We start from the raw sequence: 23,609 nt of genomic DNA on the forward strand, positions 1-23,609 counted from the left end.
ACGAGATTTTAACAAAGCACTGAGAAGACCTCATCATCCAATGCACACAGTTGAAGAAGTTACAACTATGATGCCAAATGCCACTGTTTTTTTTTCTGTCTTAGATGCAGTGTGTTCATTTAGCAAATTTTGCTTGACAAGAAATCCTCACTGCTATTTTCAGTTCAGTACTCCGTTTGGCAGGTACAGATTTTTGAAAATGCCATTTGGGATAAATTCAGCCAGTGAAGTCTTTCAACATGCAACAGAATAATTTTTTTCTGGGTATCCTTGTGCAATAGATGATATGCTTGAACTACTGTTATGTTTGTATTGTTCTTTGTGGAGCTTTTCTTCTCAGGCCTCCATTGAAAACAGGTACCTATTGGCCCAGTGGTCCTTCCCAGTAAACAAATGCAAATAAATAAATAATAATAAATAGATAGTTTACCTCAAGAAGTGTGCAGCCTTATTTTCCTTACAGAGATGAGATTTTGTCTGACAATGGTATCGTCATGAATGGTCCAAAAGTTAATTGTTCTAAAGTCCTTGCAACATGAGTATATGACTATCTTGCATCGTGGTTACTCAGGAACTGATTATACCAAAAGAAGGGTGAGAAGACTAGTATTTTGGTTTGCTATGTCACAAAAGATTGAGAGAGTACCTTCATCTTTTTTTTTAATGTAATGCTACAAAGCCACATCAACAGAAGGAAACACTTCAGCTGGACCAGATTCTTGAACTACCTTGGTCGACAGTAGCCATTGACATTTTTGAGTGGAATGGTCAGCATTACTTGGTGTCAGTAGACTCCTATTCCAATTGGTTCAAAATTGACCTACCTCCTAATCTAGCATCCAGTACTGTCATTGCTAAGATGAAGCATCATTTTTGCAGTTAATGCTAGTCTACACAAAGTTATTTCTGACAATGGTACACAGTTTACAAGCCAGCAAATCAAAAGACTCACTGAAGAGTGGGACTTAATTCATGTTACAAGTAGTCCTGATTACCTACAGTCAAATGGTTTGGCAGAATGTGCAGTTCAAAATGCAAAACTGTTACTTCTTCTTCTTCCGGCTTTTTCCCGGTTAGGGGTCGCCACAGCGGATCACCTTGTCCGCACATTGAATGGCAGTGGAGTTTTACGGTGTCGAGTTGCCAGCCCGGCGCCCAACCTTCCACAGAAGGCACACTCACACGCACACCTAGGGCCAATTTAGAGTGTCCAATCCACCTGCAGCATGTCTTTGGGATGTGGGAGGAAACCGGAGCACCCGGAGGAAACCCACGCGACCACAGGGAGGACATGCACACTCCGCACAGAAGGCACCCCAGCCGAGGATCGAACCGGAGAACCTCTTGCTGTGAGACAGCAATGCTAACCACTGCACCACCGTGGCCGCCCTCAAAATGCAAAACTGTTACTACAGAAGTCAAAACAAGACAACAGTGATGTTTTCCTGAATCTCTTGAATCTCAGAAATATTCTTTGTGATAAATATCTTAATTCACCAGCCTACAGACTTCTCTCGAGACAAACAAGAACTACATTATCAGTCAGCAGAACTTTATTGGTTCCAAGAGCTAAGAACAACAGATCAGTGAAAGCCCATCTGTTAAAGAAGCGCTTAGCCCAGCAAACTGCTCAATCCATTACGTGAAGGCGAGAGATTGAGAATGAAAATGTGCAAAGGTTATGATTGGACTGGAGTCATGAAGAGTATTTGTCTAGAGCAGAGATCGTATGAGTTTAGGCGGAATCAGAAACATTTGATTACGTCAGAGGCTGCACCACAGCATTTAACCTGTAAGAAAGACCATCTCAGAGTGAGTTGTCCAGCATTCCAGTTCCAGAAAACGTTTCAGTAAATATCCCTGTTCCTGAGATGAATCCCGAAGTTCCTGATAGGAGTTGTTCACTGAAAACTGTTCCTGTTGCTAAAATCATTTCTGATTACTGTATCACTAGATCAGGTCGCATTTCCAGACCATGTTACAGATACACGGTAACTTGGACATGAACATTGCATTTGTTTCTAATGTCTATACTATTGCATGTCTTATTCTAATGTCATTTCATTAATGGCTATCTATTTAAGAGGGGGTATGTAGATCAATATGTATGTATGCCTTTATGAAGCTTTCCAAGGGCTGGCAAAAGTGTATAAATACTGAGCACGTGCGAGCCTAGCTCCAATTTTTTAATTGGCTGTAGAGATGTAAGCATGTATGTCTGCATAGTCTGTCAGTTAATCAGTTTGTTTATATTTTGTAATGCTGCTATCCACCCTGATGTGTTTCTATGTAATAAAGCATTTAAACGAACTACCCCGCCTGTTCGTCATCTATATGAAAGAGGGACGAGTGACACTTGACACAACAAAAGTTAAAGGCAAATGGTTACAAATGAAAAACAAGTCCACAAAACTTAAACCAAAAGATGGAAACTCTGCTGTTACAGTCAATAGCTCACACAGCTGTTCTAACTTTCCACAGGGTGAGACTACTGCAGCAGTACTGCAACTTAGTAGGATCCAATACATTATAACAACTCATGTGGTAAATAATTAAGAGAGGCGTCACTGCAGTACAGCCCTACCTGCCAAGAAGCACTTCTATACCACATACTTGTGGGTGAGTCTGGAAGGATAAAGCTCTGGCTACAGCCCAGACAACCCATGTTCGATTAGCATCAGACACTTCTGAGGAAGCACTGGGAGGGCCTGAGCATCAAAAGACAGCCTGGTTCATCCTCACGGGAAGGAGGCTGCAGCGTTGGGGACACCTACTGATAACCAGGTGCACTGCCCATCTGTAGTGGTCATTCTACTGTGGGGGATGCACAGACAAAAATCATCTCTTTTTTTTTTTTTTTTTTTTAAGGAAATCATCTGCTCTCCATATACTAATGTGAGTGGTACTGCCCTCAACTTTTCATCTTGGAATTGGGCAGAACAAAATTCTTTGGCCTTTTAAACTGTAGCAAAAGGTTTAATATATTTGTAGTAAGCAGCTGATACCATTTATGACGCACATGGAGTGTTGGTGTTTCAGTTTGGCCTGCAAATGCTATACCGATATTTAAATGCAGACTGGCACTGAAGACCAACTGAGATCATTCAATCATGCCCCTCTGCACCTGAGGCAGCTGCCCCCTTTGCCCCACCCTAGTTATACTATAGTGTAACTGTCTGGTGTAGTACCTCGAAAGTTGATGTGTGTATGTTGGGGGGCACAGAGATCAATGTCTGGTAATCTCCATCTGTCCATCAGAGATCTGACCACAACCTTTCTCATTTGCCATTTGTGCTTCCCACACAAAGTCATGCACAGACCACAGCAAATGAGTTGATTGCAGAGTGGATGTACACCTCTTTAACGTTCCATGCCCACTTGCAGTGACAAATCCCAGGTTTGCATTACTAACCTGTAAAGGGGTTATACAAAAACGTGCCTCTCCTTTTATGTACCACATTACTCTGGTACTACCCACAGCAGACAAAAGCAACCCCACCTTGCACAAGGTTTTAAATGTCCTGAGTGTTAAAATGATCACTTACATGTATTTTAAGTTGACAGAGAATTTTATTTGAGACTGGTTCCACTTGCTTTGATCATTAGAAGCTCCCCAGGTAGGCATCAAGCCATGTTTCAGGTATCAGTCACTACAGTTTGACTGTATTCAGGTGATATGAATGGTAGACCTTTCTTCTTCTTCTTCTGGATCTGGATCTCCCACAAGGCAAATTTCTTCTAGACACAGTAAGCACTGGAATTGTTCTGTCCAGGGTTGTGGGCATGTTGATACCACTGAGGTTTCAGGTATCAATCAATCTTCTTCAAAGAAAGTTTTGCCAAAGGTAGCATAAGAGTAATGAAGACCATAAAACTGAAGTATCCCTCTTTGCCACAGATAACTTCTGGAACTGCAGAAAGAATAACCTATCCAAGAATGTGTTTTTCTCAGTGGTAAATGAGCCTTGCATTCCTCCCTACTTAAAGTGGTCTCTAAAAAATGCTTGTTATGCCAACGATCGGGCTCGAACAGAAAAGACAGAGAAAACTATGGGTTCTGAATGCAACCTCTGGTGATCGTTAGGCTTTCCTGAATTTCCTGTTCCATCAGGGATGGTTGCAGCAAACCACCCACAAAAGGATAAAAGTGTACCCCCTCCAGTCCTCAAGTAGGCTACTACTGGTGCCAATTACTTGAATAACCTGGGTGCAATACAGCACGCACACAGCAATGAGGTAAACGGAAAATAACAGTGCTGTCTTGAAACTTAGAAATTTTCACTACATCTTGCATTATGGAATATAGAAGCAAGCATGCATGCTTTAGGTATGGCATCACTAGAAAATCCCTGGGCATAATGAGGGGCGGAGGCGAGATACTGCAGGAAATCAGTCAAGTTCAGTACTTTCAAAAAGAGAGAAAAGCCTGAGATATCAAAGACTGGCATCCAAGGCTTATATTTTTGGGGGCCCAGGAATGGTTTTGAGTAAAAACTGGATATTTCTCCTTAAAGGACTACAACAATGGTCCTTCTGGAGCAATAGTTTCTTGAAGAGAGGGAGCGCAACATGTATCTGACTCTATGGAAAGAGAAACAGCATCCCCATAAAAAGTAAGGTAGCTCTGAGCTCCATCTTATAACAATGAATGGAAGTCATTATGTTGATGAACCTGCTGTCCAAATTCCTGCTTGCTCAGTTGTCCCTGAGCTAGCTTAGCACGCACCCTAGACTTGAAGAGGATGGATCTGTGGCAGCAGAAGAGGTATAGGAGGAGGGTCTGGTCGAGTCATGATGATATCAGTGATACCAACAAGGCTATTTTCTGCAGATGTACCTAACTTGTTTTTCTTTACTCTCATTTCTATTTTTCACTTTCTTGTTCCTGGCCAGCTGGCCTCTGCCCTAATAAATGTAGAAAAGCTTAGGATTTAAAATAAAATTACATTTATATGCTGGGAAAGGGAGATAATAAATCTTCTTTATTGTCTTATATTTTTTTCTAATCTGAGTTATATTTCAAGACAAGTAAGTTTAACAACAAAAGCCTTTAGCAAATCCATTTAACATTTTCTAGCAGTGACAGGATTCTCAGCCATGCATGAATTTTTAAGAATTATGCCAATGTAGCCTCCCTAGAAGCTGTGTCAACCAAGGCAACCTCCCCTTCATTTTATTATACATTTCTTCACCTCATAAAATATCTGGAAAAGTTGAGAGATGAGCAACCTCAAGGTTTCGTTTTTAATTCCCCCAACTAACTCCTACAGCTATCTAAGGATTCTGCCCAACTACTTACTCATGTGCATCTAGCAATTAACTGCCCTGAAGCCCAATGTAACTGACATTATACATTTTATTTCCCAAAGAAAAGGGAAATGGACTCTGTCTAGTTGGACATCCCTGGTCAAAAAGGAAATTTTGTCCAGATCACTGGGTCTGGATACAAACTGGAACCTAAAGTAGCAATCAGAGAGATTATAGCAGGTTGTATGTTTTTTTATTTTTAATACGTTATTTACAGGACTGCTGAACACTGTAGAACTAGATGATATTCTTGAGATCGAGAGTTGTGAATCTGGTTCCAGGGTGGCTGCCAAATGGCATATTTAAACGCTTCAAAAATTGGAGTAAATGCTGTGGATTAGGTTCCTTTAAAATCACAAAGAAAACTATATCTGGACCTTTATATCAGACGTGCTCCAAAGTAAAGTGTTCCATCTTTAAAGTGTCCGTTTCTCTAAAGGATACATCCTGCAGGGGAGAAGGGGTTGGAAAGAGACAAACAGGGATATCTAAAAAAAAAAAAAAAAAAAAAAAAATTCTAAGCTTGTTTCTTGCCTTTCCTGAAAGTCGTCTAGTCCAGATACAGATTTGCTGTATCCAGGACTGTTTGTAAGCTTCTGAGCCCCCAAGCCTTTCGGTGTTGAGGGAAGCCTTCTAGCTTAATTTTGCTTCTTAGAACTAGCCAGTTTTTCAGTTTCAGCACTCAAATCTATTTCTTTGAGCTCAGCACTTGTTCAGAACTCATTGTAAGCACTACATAAGCTACAAATTACTACTGCACTCAACTTTCCTCACTTGTCTAGCAGAAAACAGTTTTTAGTACTTAATAAATAAGTACCTATCCAGGCATGTCTAAGGGTCAGCTCCCGGTGTTTTCTCCTGTCTACCTGATGAATCTGGGCATCTTGGGGCAATGCAGCAATTGCCTCATGTACACAGACAGCCTTCTCCTCCTACCACACAACACTATAACCTGTGAGAGATGCACTTATATAGCCAAACTGGAAGCAAATCTCTCTTCATCCAAAGACTGGACTAGAGAGTCAAGAGGAGAAGGTAAACACTTGCACCACACCACACTCATCACATAGTCCCTCAAAACCTACACCACCAAAACACACACACAGAAACAAAAAAACGCACACCTACATTCGTGGCGGCTCTCAATAAAAATCTACCCAAGCAACAGGGACCTCCAAAGCAGAAACGCAAGCAACCTCCACCCCCCAACGCAACCCAAATGACACATAGCCCACAAACTCAGTGTGCCCATAAGGCATAACAACATACCCAACACTCTAGTCATAGGTGACTCTATAGTCAGGCACACTGATGTTCCACTCACCAAACTAAACAAGGAGAAAGTTACTGTCAGCTGCCTGCCAGGTGCCAGGATCTGCACATAACGCATGCACTCAGTTCACTCCACAACAAGTACAAATATGACTCTGTCATTGTCCATGTTGGTGTGAATGACCTGAGAAGTACCTCCCTGGACTACATCAAAAGAGACATGGAGGAGCTGTCCAATCTTGTAGCCCAGGCAGGTGTGACCCTAGCCCTGAGTAGCATCCTGCCATCACCCAGAATGATACTACAGTACAAGGACAAAATGACTGACTTCAACAATTGGCTAAACGTCTGGTGTCATTCTAAGGGGATCCAGTATCTGTCTGCCTGGGAAGACATGATCGACAAACCACGATGCTTTGCCAGAGATGGCCTGCACCCGTCACCCTTGGGAATCCAGATACTGGCTAAGTCTCTTGCCACCCCTACAGTGCCTTTTTTAGGCAAGGTTCAAATGACAAATTCACCACCGTAACAGGTACAAGCAAGCAAAATCTGAGGGTAATGCTACTCAATGCTAGAAGTCTAAACCTCAAAATGCACTCACTCGAGGCACTCCTTAAAATGGAGAATACAGACATCTGTGCAGTGACAGAGACCTGGTTCAAGGCCCCAGAAAGCACCCTTGCATTACCAGGCTATAATTCATACCACACCTTTTGGCCTCCTAACCTGGACCAAAACACTAAAGGCGGATGCATGTCCAAATTCATTATGGATATCCACACCTCCAGGCTAGTTGCTCAGCATTATGCATCCGAGATTATCCAAGTGCAACTAACTCTGGGCAAGTCCGCAATCCAAACTGTAGCTTGCTACAGATCCCCCACCATGCTCCAGGATTCCCACTCCTCATTTCTTGATACACTGGAAAATATTAGGGTACAACCTAACACCCTAATAATGGGTGATTTCAACTACCCCACCATTTACTGGGTAATCTACTCATGTACCAACTCTTGTGCTTAACGTTTTCTGGAATTCATAAATTCCAACGCCTTGAATCAACTTATCCACACCCCCACCAGTGGCAGTAATATCCTAGACCTGGTCATTACCAACATGGGCAACCGGTGTTCCACACAAGAGGTCAATTCCTCGTTGGTCAGATCCGACCACAAGCTAATCACCCTAGACATCCACATCCCACCCCCACCCCCCATTAGGGTAACCACCACAAAAATTTCTCCAAAGCCAACTTCACGCTTCTTAAGACAGAAGTGACAAACTTCATGACACCCATGCTGATGGACAATAGAGGTACGACTGCTGAATCCTATACAAATGCACTTTACAAGCACTTACATGAGTGCATGGATTGTGCAATCCCTAACAGAACCAAGATGCTATCCTCCAAAAAAAAGGAAGCCAAACTGGTGGTCCCCTGCCATAAACAAATTCTACAACAGAAGAAAGAAACAGTTGCAAAAAAGTGTAAAATCTCATGATTGGAGGAACTCCCTGGTCAGCCTCAGTAAGAAGCTGAGATCCCTCATAAAATCCTCCAAAGCTAGTTACGAAAACAAAATTGCCACCGAGTCTAAAGACAACCACAAAGCATTCTATACCTATGTCAAGAATCTCAATGGCAACACTCAGATCTGCTCTAAGTTACAGCACAATGGCAATAAATATACAGAACCAACTGATATTGCCAACATTCTGAAAGATAGTTTCAGAGCTAACTTTACTCCCTCTCTCACCCTTTAAAGGGCAAATCTCTATATCGGAAGAATGCACAGTTCCTGTAATCATGGCTGCACAGATAAAAAACACACTCTCCAAAGCCAAGAACACAGCATCCATGGGACTTGACAACATCCCAGGCTGCGTTCTACATGAACTACAGAACGAACTCGCACCTCACCTAAGTACCATGTTCAATCATAGCCTCACCTTAGGCTTTGTGCCCACTGAATGGTGCACAGCAACAGTTATCCCACTCCACAAAGGGGGAGCCACCACAGACCCCGGGAACTACCGCTCCATTAGACTGACTAGCCTGGTCTGCAAGGCTATGGAATGTATCATCATGGAACTTATAAACAATGACATTGGTAATCTCCAAACTTTGGACCCTACCCAGTTTGGGTTTGTAAAAGGCAGACCATGTCTCCTAAACCTCACAGACTTCTTTGAAGTGGTCACCAAAGCCGTAGATGAGGGTAAGGTGGTTCGCACAGCCTATCTATATCTCACCAAGGCTTTTGACACCATCCCCCACTCTGGAATTATAGATAAACTCACTAAACTAGGTATAAATCCCTATGTCACAAGATGGGTTGCCAACTGTCTCACTGACAGAACCCACACTGTGAAAGTAGCAGACTCTAAATCCAACTTCAGACCAGTGACAAGTGGAGTACCACAGGGTTCAGTCCTAGGTACTCTCCTGTTTGATAGCCTGTACTTCAGAGAAGTAGATAACACAGAAGGTCTTTGGCTAACAAAATTCGCAAATGACTGCAAACTAGGAGCCATAATCAAAACTCCTAATGATGTGGCCATCCTACAAAAGGGCCTCACTGAGACAGATGCCTGGTGTCAAAGCCATGGCCTCAAGCTCAATGCCAAAAAGTGCATTGTCATCCCTTTTGGTAAAAACTCTACAGCCATGAACTATCACATAGGTGGTAGTCTACTTAACACCGAAAGTGTGACAAGAGACCTTGGGACACAAATGGACAGTAGTCTCTCGTTTGATAATCACATCGCCACAGAAGTCAGGAAATCCTTCTACATGGCAAACCTCATCACAAAAGGTTTCTCATCCAGGAAAAAAAAAAGAGGTCATTGTTCCCCTCTACTCATCAGACCCATTATAGAGTACAACACCCCTTTTAGTATGTACCTCACAAGACATCTACAACAACTGGAAAGGCCGCAGAAATACTTCACAAAGAAGATTACCAGCCTCAAACAGACGCCCTGCGCAGACTGCCTCAAAAAACTCCAGCTTTACTCTGTCACATATCGCCTACTCAGAGGTGATCTCTGCCTAATATACAAAGCTATGTCAAACCCAGAGCTGCTGGACATGCTCCACTTAAAGAAATCCCAATCCCTCGGAGCTACATGCTCTAGAGATGTAAACCTTGTCACCACAATAAATAAAACATGCTGGAGGGATAGATTCCTGTCCCAGAGACTTCCCATACTCTGAAAAAACTACCTATCTATATCAAACAAAACTCCTCATTAGTACTCTAACATTAGTACTCTAAGAAAAATCTTGATGACTGGACAGGAGATGTGAAATTCACCTCGGGGATCACTTCTATGGCTCTGCTCGAAAGGGGCACAGGAAAAAAAATTTCTTGGGTGGCAAAAGCCAGGATACAGTTTGGCTAGGGTTATACAGGCCCTAGGGTCAATAGCCTAGTACCTACCTATGAACCAAGACAGGCCACAGAACTACCTCACTGGCTCTGGTATCTTTGGACCTAGTGCTTATAAACAGATTGCTCTTGATTAACTTTTTTATGGGCCCACTCTCCCAAAATTTCCTTGTGGTGGCACACACCGTGTGTGTGTGTGTGTGTATGTGCGTGCGTGCCTATTTAGGGGACAGACATTTCCCTAAATGCGCAGGTGACAGCTAGGAAGCCTTTAGTGCTATTCAGTTCCTTTTGTGATACCTATGGTCAAAATGGTAGTGTATTATTGTAAAATTCAAACAAATTTGGCTCTTAAAAAAAAAAAAAAAAAAAACTCTATTAAGCAAAGTTAGCGCACAGAATATGGATCCTTGTAAGGGAGCTGCCAGACACAGTTGTCGAGCTTTTCATGTCTGTGTAAGGTATGCCCCAGAACTTTCACCAACAAATGAAAAAAAAATGATACACGGTTAAACAGAAGTACAACAAAGAAAAGATTTCCCCAAAAACGGCACTCATCCTTTTCAGATTCTTGAAGAAAAAACTCTGGGGCCTAAACCAGGCACATTAACCACAAACCTTTTCACCAAGATGTTCATATGCCTTTGTGTAGAGGCAAGTAATGTTGCAGGAGACAGATTTAGACAGAAATAAACGTGCAAATTTAACAAAAATAATTTCAGGGAGGACATCCAGCACAATATCAGGGACAAAAGAAAAGGTTAGTAACATTAACACCTGTTAAAGATGTTCCAAAAGTGATAGAAAGAAAAAAGGACAATAATGACAGAGTTCCATGGGTTATTGACAGGAGAGGATTATACTAGCATGCATTTATATTTCATCTAGAACTGCTATAATGAAGCTCAAGATAATTTTAGTAGAAAAAGTTTTCAGCAGGGAATATTTATGGGTGGAGACTGGAATAGGATTTGCAATAGTGGGGATTATCAATAGAACTTAGAAAGGAAAATAAAAGCTCGACTTCTGAAGAAATATATGATGTTTGTTACAGAAGATGTGAATTCAGTGGTAGGAACCCACACAGAATACACATACTACTTTCCAAGGTACAACAACTGGGCTAGATTGGACAGAAACTGAATTTTACAGCAACATGTCTTTAATGGAAAGCTTTGAAACAAATCCAATAACTATTTCAGATAAGAAAAAGATAAATATGCAGACAAGTTTATAAAAATAAGATACTGTGCTGTCTTAAGTATCTTTTAAAGAGAGAGAAATTGAAGGAACTAGTAATAGAAATGGTTTAAGGATTATTAGGAAGACAAATTTCTTCAGAATGGATAGCTATGCGATGGGATAAAATGACAATGGAATAAGAGAGAAAAGGCAATGTGGAAAAGGGGGTGGGGAGTTTATTTTATTTTTACATTTGTTAACCGGGTTAATCTGACTGGCCCTGAGAGTCCTTTTTCATCACAGACTCAAGGAGAAAAGCTACAGAAAAGTAATTAAAAAATAAGAAAAACCTAACAATTCAAGCTGTAAGATACTTAACAGTACAAAAACAGAGAGAAATATGCAATACAAGGTTCCTGCACTTGGACAGAAAGTTGTGCTGGTGTTTTTACTCAGACATGGCAAAAACCCTTCATATACAGCTTCATATAAATGCATTTCAATACAAGTGCTTAGGTCTAAACTAGCTAAAAGAATGGCAAAGGTGTTGCCAAGATTGATAGATATGGATCAATGGTGGTTTTGAGGAGGGGAGGCAAATATTTCACAAAATGAACAGAACAATGATATTACAAAGAAAAGCAGAGTGCAAGAAAAAGAGAGAGAGAGCAGGATTTTGGATGCAGGTCCTTAAGGAGAACAGCATCCATAAAGAACATTATATTCATAAAGCAGCAGAAAGTATTCGAAGAATTAAGCCAACGCAGGAATGGAGAAAGGAGATTTTACCAATCAAAATTAATGTACGGAGGGGTATAGAAAAATATGCAAGAAGGGGCTGGAATATACTGGAGAAAATAAGCAAAGAAAAAAAAGTATTGGGGTCCCTATTAATTTTTCGAACTTTTCAAAGTTCGAATGTCATATGGTCGACACCATATGATCGAACTTTGAACAGTTCGAAAGTTAAAAGCAAAGGCTCCATATGGCACAGAATGGGAAAATTTCCCTTTTAGGCCCTGAAGTGCAATCTCGGAGTTGATATATTTAAGTAGGGAGGGATGCAGGGGGGGGGGGGTTCCCCCCTGCTCAGAACATTAAGGTAAGTTTTTTTTTTTTTTAATTTTTTATTACATTTTCGAAGATTCAAAATTCACTTATATGTTTGTTGATAAACATATGAGGTTCGAAGTTTTGAAACTTCGAATATATAATACAGACCCAAGTATTGGGAGCGAATTACTAGAGAGTGAAAAAAGTAATAAAGAGGGGATGAGTACAAGCAGAAGTTTGGACTGCAGGTTAGAGACTGCCTTAAGAGTAGAGACAAAATGAAAGGGACAGAGGCCTTCTAATTAAAGACCACTCAGGGCCGGCCTTAGGCACAGGCGAACTAGGCGACCGCCTAGGGCGCCATACAGGCTGGCCTCAAAAGGGCACAATTTCAGTCTCAGACAGTGTTTCAAATTTCTTTACTTTCACCGCCCGCCACCCGTATTGTAGGTAGCAATTACACCCTCCCCTCACCTTGTAGTACAAAGCACAATCTATATTTCCATCCACAGTACGTAGCACAGCCCACTAACTAAGCCGTACTATACTACATTCTCCATTCCCTCCCCCTGCATCTATGTGCATACAGCTGCAGCACCACCACATCACAATGTGTAGCTGTCTTTGAAGTATGTGGACTTGATGGTTGACCTGTGAAGAGCATGAAGCACATCAGGGTATATAGTAATGTGTTAATGTAGAGTTGATGCTGCACTAGACCAAATGAGAACTTCTACACGTCAACATCAATGCAACTTCCAAAAAGAAGTTAATAATGTCTTTCATGACTGTAGATAAACTCTACACTAGCAGCAGATGAAGCAGGTTTATTAAGGAGAATTCGGCCTTCAATTGCTTAACTACACTATAAGGTGTCACAGTATGACTGTTTTTTCATGCATTTAAACATTGAAAAAACTGGAGTGGGTTTTGTGGGAGTGACCCATCTGTGGGCATGGCTCAAATAGGGTTGTGTGGGTGGGGCTTAAGGGGCGCCAGAGCAGTACTTTGCCTAGGGCGCCGTTTCAGCTAAGGCCATCTCTGAGACCAGTTCTGGTAGAGTTTATTTGAGCCAATACTAGAAGTTGCTGTTGAAAAAGGGATAACTAGTAGTGCATGTAAAATATGGTATGACCACTATAAAAATCAATCAAAGGAAGACAGAAATCATTATGAAGACAGAATAGAAAGGTAATATACAAAACAATGGGATGACATCTGTACGGCTCTCAAGTATGCAAAATCTAGAAATTATTTTGGTTGGAAGCATTTCCTTCAGCATTTTATACCCAACACACAGCAGATAATTCTTCCTCAGCTAGAAAGCAAATACTGAAGATTTGATGGGACAGAGAAGATGTAATTGGGAGCATGTTTTTTTGGGAATGTAATAAGTTGGGAAATTTTAAAAACTCCCTACACACTACTTTGTCAGAAATGTTGTAAGAACAGAACAGCTGCAATTAAGAAAATAGCTATATTGAACTGAGATACAGAATCTGAATTGCCCACACACAGTAAACTCTGACTAAGCTGAATACCAAAAAGCGATTACTAGAACATGAAATCAAAACCTAAACCAACACTATATGAAGTACTGGACATTTTAAAGGAGATAAGAAAGTTGGAGATGAGATTGTTAGAAAACGGAAGGAGCAGACTACATAGAAATAAATGGAATTTATAATAACATTACATACAGAATAATGTTCAGAAAGAGAAGTGAGGTTTAAGGAAATTGATCAATTTATGCAATGTTGGAGTGAATAATAATTGGAAACGTATGCATAATGCATGAAAATTAAAAATGTTTGCTATGGTGTTTTTCTGTTACTGTATATGTGTATCTATGTCAATGTCTGCAAATTAATCATTTAATAAAGGTTTAAGGTTTCTGAAAAATGAGTATACACCTTTAACAAAAAAAAAAAATATGCTGGCATGGGTTGACTGACTTTTTATATGAGCTACAAGCATACATCTTCACACTACACAGAAGTCAGACAACCACCTCAAATCTGCAAAAGCCCTGTGAGTGGAGCTGGCTGAGTGGACATCCACTTGTAGCTAACTGCAACATGTCAATAATTATACTGTGACAGTGATCTGCAAGAACATCTTTTATTTTGGGGATGAAATCTTATCTGTTGTTAGAATTAAGTCTTTCTGCAGAGACCTTGATGTCAGTATAGAGAACTAGAAAGGGGAAATGGTGTCATCTTTCCCCATTTCTTCTCTTACAATAACAAATGACATAGTGACAATACCCTTCCAAGTGTCTTAATTTTGCAGAATGTCCAGAATTCTACCTAACATTTTTGATATGTTCCTCATAAAATGTGTTTTTTTTGGTATATCACTGAGGACTCAAGTCACTAAATAATGACAGTCAACTTTCAATTTCATATCCTTCAATAAATACATGCTAATGCAAAACCTGTTATTCTAACAGCCTAAGTTTAGAGCAGCAATATTCAAAATGTCTGTTTTTGGGCCTTTGCCTCCCTGTTATTTTTGGCTTTGTCCATATTTCTTGTACTAAGAGTTTGACTGGTGTGACAGTGACAGTACACACATGCTCATCTTATCAGTACAATAAAAGTGCCTCAAGTTTCCACCAAGAGCTACTTCAGAAAGCATTAGGTCCTGTTCAGATGCATGCCCGATCATCCTCCATTTCTCCCATCTTGTCTGGCTCTCTGATGACTGACGTTTTAAGATGCACTCAGGTTGCTGTCATTGCATATGGAAATCAATTTGCTCGAGTGGGCTAGAAAACTAAACAACTTCTCTATTACACCTTTTGTGCCACTTTGTCACAGATCTGTTAAAATTCATTCAAATATCCACAGTCCCTCCCTCAAGTCTAGCACTTTGGCTAGCCAATTTAAAATACCTCTGACTTAAAATTTCTAACATAAGCCTAAGCTGCACTGTATCCGGAAACTCATATGCCAAAACAAATCCATGCTTCTTCCATATACGACTCAGTCACTTTTTTTTATTGCCAGAATGAAGGCTGAAGTGGCAGTAGTTAAGTGCAGCATGCAATGAATAAAGCATGGTTCTTCTGACGTGCTCAGAATTTATTATGGATGCATATTTGCAACTTTCCATTTCTCTGGTACCATACAATTATTTTAAGACTTATTAAAAAAAATAGTCAAAACAGCCTGCTTCACTACACAACGTGACAAAGCCTTGGCTGTGACTCAGACGATCAAGGATTTTTGAGCAATCCGAGTGCTAGACAAGCTGGCAAGGAATGTGGACTGGAGTAGCAATGCTTGCTTGCTAATCAAAATGGATAGGAAGGTAACCCTATCTGCAGTATTAATGGCTCCCACTGCAGGCAAAGAGTTAAAGCAAGCAGTGCAAAGAGCCACGGACATCTTTATCATCCACAAATCAGTCAGTGTACCTCAGCTATAAATGGGGCCTTTGCTTACATCATTCACTAGTACTGTAAGCCATAATAGTCAAGGCTGTCACAGGGAAAGGTCATTAAGTCTACTTTAAGAAAGACACAATAAAAACCTTGATGGCTACTAAAAGCAAATTTCATCCCATCCAAATCTCAACCAAAGAGAAAGAATGAGCCAAGCAGTTTACAGAAGGGCTGATGGCTGGAAGGCAATAATGAAAAAAAAACCTAAAAATACAATCAGCAGTATTCTTACTTTTCTTTGTTGCTGCTCAGTCATTTAATAGAGTCTTTTGGCTCTATCACCACCTGTTCCAGTTCCCAGATCTGATGCCCCTCAACTCTACGCTGAGAAGCAAAAAAAAAAAGCCTATAAAAGAAACGTACTTTTTAAAAACTGTAGCAAAATATTTCCTACAACTTATTTAACACACAAAGCACTGAAGCACTTCAGTCCTGATCTCAAAAGCAGTATGGTTATTCATTTCTGTACCAGAATTCAGAAATGTCAGTATAGAAATGAATGTCTGTACGGCATCTGCTCTTGGGAAAAGTGCCCCCTTTGTCCCACCCTAGCTATGTCTCTGCTATTTGTGACTGATACATCACACCTGTTTTTGTTCACTGCTCCTTCGATAAGTTCTTTTAAGTTTATACTGACTACTGCAGTGACACCAACTAGCCTTTTTAACCTTTTACACTCTCTTCCTCCTTTGCCTTTGTGATCTTTCCCAGCATCAGTGCTTCAGCCCTTTACAGTGATTTTTGCATTATGTTGGTAACATATTTAAGTTCTAGCTTTACTATCAGACCTTCCCATTGAACAGCTGGGGTTCATTTCCTAAAGCATGGACTTGTCTGATCTTGCAACCATGGAATTCTTCTCCAACATCACAATTCAAAAGCATCAGTTTTCCTACACACAATCGTACATTCATATGTTATACTGTAGAAAACCAAACTTTTTCCTATACAGACATTTACTGGCAACATGATGTCTTTGCTGTTCGATATCGTATCCATATCCAGCTTTCCTCTAAAGAAGGATCTCTTAGTTTCATGGCTGCAGCCACGATCTTTCAAGTCTAATAAAATAAAATGTGTCACTGCCTTCACTTCTTTCCCTTCTATATAAAAAGAAGTGATCGGGCCAGATGACAATCACAATCTTATTTTTTTTTTTTATTGTTGACCTGTAAACCAGCTTTTGCACTTTCTGCTTTCATCTACCCAGTATGCTCTTCAGCTCTTCCTTGTTTTCAACTCAGAGTGTCATCATCTGCATATTTGAGGTTTACCTTTAGATTTCAGGCCTCATGTAGGACACAGAGCTCTGCAAAATGTCATCAATCTACATGCCATTCTTTCTGGGATACTTTCATTGTTCTCTGTTGGTACTTTCATGTTTTGCAAAAACAAGACTTAACTACTTTAGTGTATTAGTCTTTTGTATTCAGAATAGGAAAATTTACATATTAACACTACTAATGTAAGTGAAAATAGAAAAAAACACAATATCATGCCTATCAAAAAAAAAATCCAATGATCATATCAGCAGGTGCCAATAGGAAAACAGAATATTAAATTCTACTTAGAAAAAGCTCTACAATGTAGCTTATACAATGGCAATCACAAGTGAGAAGACATTTATGTCAACTTTTTCTACTACTTAAAATGGTTTATACTTGCCACAAACCAGAACAGTTAGGGCAAATACGAGAGACAAACTGCATGAATCAAATAAAACCATTCCAGGTGGTATGAGACCCTGTACATGCATGAGAGAGAGCAAACTAAACACTTTTCAAACCTTTAAGAATGAATGAAAGTAATATTACCAAAGATAAATTCAAGAGTGCACATACCATCTTCATCTGTTGGAATGACGACTTCTTCACTTTCTTTTCTCCCTTCAGGGTTTGTAAGAATCATTTTCAGGCTAACATTCGTATATGGAGGTAAATTGTCCACAATGTGACGGGGTGCTTTGGGGTCCATATCCAGGCAATCAGCTTTGCTCCCATTCTGACTATGAAAATAATGGTAGCAAATGGTGACGTTGAAGGTGTGGCAGCGAGTAATATTGTAACCTAAAGACTCCCAGTCAACAGCAATGAGCCTTGCCTGGATTTCAGCAATCTTTAAACTTCTGGGTGTTCGCATAGGTTCTACAGATTAAAAAAAATAATACAATAATTCAGTGCTGAAATATTCACTCACAAAGAAAAACAAAACAGTTTAGCTGCATAACGCATCAGATGACTACAAAATACTTTCTGAAAAACTTTTCTTTCATGCCAGTTTTGCAGTTAAAAGCTGATTTCTGTTTGGTAATGTGAATTAATTATTGCTTTGGAAATCTAAGAAACAATTCTTTTTTGTATGTAGAATGTACTAACAGAGAATAATAATCAGCTCTATTAAGTACAGTAATCAACAGTACTCAAGTATTTCCTAAGCCTAAGGACTACTAAACCAAATCTTGAGACTCGTGAAACACCACTTCTTCCATATGTTTGTAAAAATGATCTAGGCCGCATGTAGCTAGCCATAACCGTTAGAACCACCACAAAAACATGCTGCAAGAGCAAAACACTTCATGCACAACTAGAACTTCACTTCTGCAATGCAACCGGTAGTGATTTAAAAACATTCCAAGCTATATTTACAAATCACTTTCAGTTGCAAGCCATGGGAGAAATTCTCATAAGCAGTGCACACTTGGTACACATTGCTCTCACAAAGCATGTTGTTTAAACACTGTGCTTTTCACCATTACTGCAATTCCCATACAGTCAAGGGCATCATTTTATGAGCAGTTTTTTTTCTCTATTTATGGCACCTGCCCTTGGTGACCAGAGCTCTCCCCTTCTCCTGCTCAAATTACTTGTTCATTCTCTCCCAGGAGCTAAAAGCCCTAGTGGCTCATTTGTTACTACCACCACTCACCCCTGGGATAACACCACCATCCATTTAGTGACCAGGGATCTTGTGCCTTAAGCTCTAACCCCAATGCTTATGCCCAGTGGCCTCAAACAGAACATTCACTTCCACGAGTAGTTCTTGTCTCAAGAGTTTATACAACTCGAAGCAACTGCTCCCATGGAATTTTCGGTGTTTAATAGAGAATCTAGCACGGAAACTACACCCAATATATGTATACCACACCATACCCCTGAGAAAGGTGGATAGACATTGTCCACATCAATCCACTCTCTCTCCTTGTCAGCTCCTCCAACACTTGGGATGTTAAATGAACTCAGGTTTTTGGGATCTTAGTTCAGAGTTCACCCCTCTATGCCAATGCAGGTGGCCATTTTGTGAACATTAAGAAAGTGGTATGTCACAATAACAGTCTAAGGATAAGGTTAATAGTCATTTCAAGATTAATAACTAGATCAAACTATCGGGTTTATCCCAGTACTCTTTTAATAAAGTCCAAGAAGAATGACAATATATTTTTTTACCACTTCACTCAAATGAACTTCACCTAATACTTAATTTTAAGGCAGTTTTTTCAAATCTCAAGGTTTACTTGCAATTTAAAAAAACACAGAAATACAGATAAAACATACAATTAAAATATATTCACAAAACATTCAGAGCAAGTTATGATAAACTATAAAGCCTTACGCTTATGTTCTGAGAAACAGAATCTACAAGAACTTCAGCTGCAGGTTGTACATGACCTCTTCATGACAGATTTTATGATCACCTGAAAGTTCTAATTTTCTCGGGTTGCTTAGTCTCACCATTATTACTGACAATGTTTAGCTTTCAACTTAATTTCCAGTCACTATCGACATAACAGCACAAAGGAGAGCAGCAGCAGTAAGGAACAGGGGTATGGAGGGAAAGAAACCTCCGGAAGCCAAAACTTCACTAAAAGATCTGGCATTATACGAAGTCACAAATATGAAGTCAAGACACTGGCTGCTATGTCCCCAGCTAGACCTCCTGGAGGAAGCCTCATGAGCACATGCCTTCCAGATTTCCAGTTTATTCAGGAAAAAATGGGAAGTCGTGTTCTATCAGTACTTGTTTCACTAAGGTGTGCAAGGAAGACCAAGCTGCTGCAATATATGGGCCACAGTGCAGATATTGCTCTCATAGTATATGGTTTGGGAGAGATGAAGGTTACTTATCAGCATACATCTGGAAACATAACAGCTTGCTGCTTTCTAACCACTCTGAGAGGCACTGTTTGGCAACTTTGTCTCTCAGTGAACAAAATGAATAGATTACCTTCTCGTATGGCTTTTACTGCATCCATGTATCTGTAAACATATGCACAGTGAAGTAAGTATTCCTGTTTACCTGATTATTCCTGGTAGGTACAGAGCCTAGTTTAAGATGGACTGTGTAACTACTTTAAATATAAATGAGGGGTTAGTATGCAACAAGACTATGTTGTCATGGATTTTGCTTGAATTAGGCAATTGTCTAGGTAGTGGTAGATATGCATGCCCCTTGTCCTGCAGTACGCAACAGCTGAAGTCAGATGTTTTGGGATCACTCTGGGTGTGCTAGATAAACCAAAGTGCAATGCACAGAACTGAAAATGTTTCCCACCTGCCCTGAAATGGAGGTACCTCCTATGAGGCTTTGCTCTGGGAATGTGGAGGCAAGTGTCCTTGAGATTTAGGGTGAGTGATGGTATCAGCCTGAGGGGAAAGCATGGACAGGAGCTTTTGTAGAGCAAGCATTTTAAATCTGGGAACTACCTGTAAACTATTTTTCTTTACAAGTCTAGAACTGGACTCCAAAATCCTGTGTTTCTTGATACTAGAAAGTCTTGAGTAGTACCCTTTTCTCCTACGGGGAATGTTTCTGTGGAGCCTTGTTTTGGTATGTAAACAGATTTGACCCGAGTCTGCCTAAGCTGGCCTTTGGTGACAGATGGAACACATGCTGGTCATGAGAGAGAAGCAAACTGCTCTTTGTATCCTACTCTTATAATTTGAAGCTTACATTGGTCCCAGGCAATGCCTAACCACTTGTTCAAGAAAAGGGAAAAGTCTCTCCTAGCTGTGCAAGGGGCGGAGTGGGGGAGGAGGGAGGCTGAGTTGGACCTTGGGTGAAGGGGTTCTGTAGGCCTGGATCTTTCGTCAGCTTGCCATTGTTTTTTGTTGTTTGTAGTGTCTCTCACCTGATCCTTCTCCCTCTCTGTCTAGACTGGGATGCAGGGCTTAATATAGTAATTCATACTGAATCACAGATCTGTACTTGAAGAAAGTTCTTTACATTCTGAAGGGGCTTATCCTTCTCCTCAAGTTTTTAGCCTTGGGTACAAACAAAGTCCTTTTCCAAAGGTGCAGCCAGGAGTTCAGATTTTACAGAATCAGGAAGATGCTTTTCTCGAAGTCTCTCTCCTAATCAGAGACTCAAGGTGCTGCCCCGCGCTAGATGCTTCCAAAGCATTAAAGCCACAATGCACAGAATGTTTTTCAACCTGGGAACAGGAGTTGCAGAATTCTAATAATTCTTTGTAGACAGCTCTAATCTTCCATTCCCTCTAGTTTTTCTTTCGTCTGGTCCAGGAACATTTTCTGGAATTTGACCAAATGAAACTGGCTATAAACAGCTGTAAGTGCCAGGGTAGAATGCATGTATACCTTTTTGCTAGATCTATATAGAGTTCTACCATCTTCCTCCTTAGGCAAGCGGGTTTTCCAGATGCATCTCCTTTGGCTTCAACGTGACACGAAGAAACCACCTCATGATCTACCATAGGGTTCTTAAAGAGGTGCTTCTGGGAATCCAGTACCCTATAGAAATGGTCTGGCTTCCTGGGAGCAGGTGGCTGGGAGATGGGCTGCAGGGGATGAGTCCAGGATATCATCATCCACAACCTGCCATACTGGAGGAATGTCCAGGGGTTTATACTTAGGAAGACTCCATTGTTTGCCCTTGGGTCTGTTGCTGAGTGTGGTATAGGTTAATTCAGGCTGTGGGCAGTCAATTGAGGTTTACTCTATAGTTTGGGGAATTCCACCTCACCTACCTCATTATTAGATTTGAAACAGGAGTCAAAAGCCAGGGTCTGCAGAGTAACCCTGTACCCATCTGACAGCCGAGTCTGTCAAAGCATGAGGACATTAAGGGGAATTAACACTGTAGCAGACTCCAAAAGTCTATCTGGAGTCCTCAGTTAAACACACACTTGTTTGAAGGGGCTGCAAAATCATGTACTCTCCTTCAATAATCATGAAACTAGGTGGACTACTGCGGAGCAAACTGCTGTCATCCAGTATCCTGAATGTCTTCAGATGCTACATCCAACAGGGAAATACAGACTCAGCCTGTCCATTGGATGCCATAATGAGTATGGACCCCATTGCTCCCCTTCCTTCTCTACTTTTCTAGAGACTCTGGCCTACGATTAAAAGTTCTGGAACTGAAGAGATCACATTAACCATACTGTGTTCCTGACTTAGGCAAAAAAACTGTGTGTGTGTGTGTGTGTGTGTGTGTGTGTGTGTGTGTGTGTGTGTGTGTGTGCGTGCACGCACAGGTAAGCAAACTTTCATCTTCTCTATTGAAATCTAACAATAAACTTAACCGTAATCAGGAAAAGATTGTTCCCCCAATGGTGTACTTGGTTTTCGGCATTTTTAGCTCCAGCTTTGGACTGACCTCTACACTACTAAGGTTTTATTGGGTTCCATCGGCAAGAAAAAAATGAAAATATGGCAGCAGGTCAGACAATTATTAACTTTAGTAGCAAGTATCTCTGTTCTAGAGTGCGTGTCAGACATTAGCTACAATTACATATCTAACAAGAAAGATCTGAAGATAGCATTGGCCAATGCACTTTTTATAGTGCAGATGTCCTTGTACCAGGAGGAGGGTTCTGGCCAAAGCCAAGGTGATTATTGTTATTTTCCTTAAAGGCCTGCATCTAAAATCCCAGTCTCTCCTCGTTTCTTGAGCTTTCCCCCATTTCATCATCATCCCTTTCCACTCTGAATTATAATTTTCTGCTTGTGCTATATGTATGGGATCCTTAACTGTGTAGCTCTGAAATACCCCTTCAACTTGGGTAATCCGATTCCGCCCTGTTCTACTGGAAGAATCAGCTTATCCCACTTGACACACTTGTCATCTTCCCCTCCCAGATAAAGTCTTCAGCTCTTTATTGCTATCCTTAACTTCTCCTCATTGTTGAAAATATGCCTGACCTGTGTATAAGACTAAGGGGACTAAAAACATTTGGACTGCTTGTATCTTACTATCCATATAACAAAGCTTCCATTTTCTCAGTTTTTGTACTATCTTTTTAGTTTCTTCCCACATATCCTTAGTTGCCACACCAGAATAATTTTTAATCCATACTCCTAAATACTTCATTTTATCATGTTCCCCATAAATAAGGATATTGCCGAACCAGTTTGTGTGTGGGTATATACTTTACCACTACTGCCTTTGTTTTAGCTTCATTAAAGGAGAACTGCACCCACAGACTCAAAAAAAGGTACAGTTTTGTGCCTACCATAAATATAGATGTTCGAGTGCATACACTGCTGCAGTCATTACACTTGGGTTATCCTGCCATCAGGCGGTTCCCCAGTCGGCCTGAGTTCCAAAGTCTTGGTCCGGCATCGGTTGCTGTCGCCTCCTCCCTGACATCAGTGTGACAGGGGTATATATAAGATGCAGCCGACGCCATTTTCTTCAGTTTTTCTTGCCCCAGATGTCAGGTGCCCCCAAAAAGGTAGGCAATTCAAATTGCTAATGAAACATACATAAGAAAAGCAATCAACAACTTTCAGTTACCAGCAAATACTCCCCATAGGTAGTAAAGGGTAGAAGACATAGGTACGTACCAACCAGTAAGAGGGGAAGGAGGGAAGGTAACCTGGACTGCAGCAGTGTATACACTCGAACATCTACATTTATAGTAGGTACAAAACTGTGCTATGTTCATCGTGTTACACTGCTGCAGTCATTACACTTGGGTAGAATCCCAAAACTGA

The 23,609-nt window shown here is 40.6% G+C and overlaps 1 protein-coding gene across 17 annotated transcripts in view; it reads right to left on the reverse strand.

Moving 5' to 3' along the window:
* Positions 1-23,609, reverse strand: part of PTPRK (protein tyrosine phosphatase receptor type K) — a 3,469,591-nt gene that overhangs the window by 1,246,032 nt on the left and 2,199,950 nt on the right. For all 17 annotated transcript variants that reach the window (XM_044064217.1, XM_044064183.1, XM_044064208.1 and 14 more), the window contains exon 8: positions 17,499-17,801. In XM_044064217.1, coding sequence (XP_043920152.1) covers positions 17,499-17,801 — 303 coding nt within the window. The remainder of the gene's footprint in view (positions 1-17,498; positions 17,802-23,609) is intronic.

Source organism: Protopterus annectens, chromosome 1.part0 (assembly GCF_019279795.1).
Source record: "Protopterus annectens isolate FY-2018-M chromosome 1.part0, PAN1.0, whole genome shotgun sequence".
NCBI lineage: Eukaryota > Metazoa > Chordata > Ceratodontiformes > Protopteridae > Protopterus > Protopterus annectens.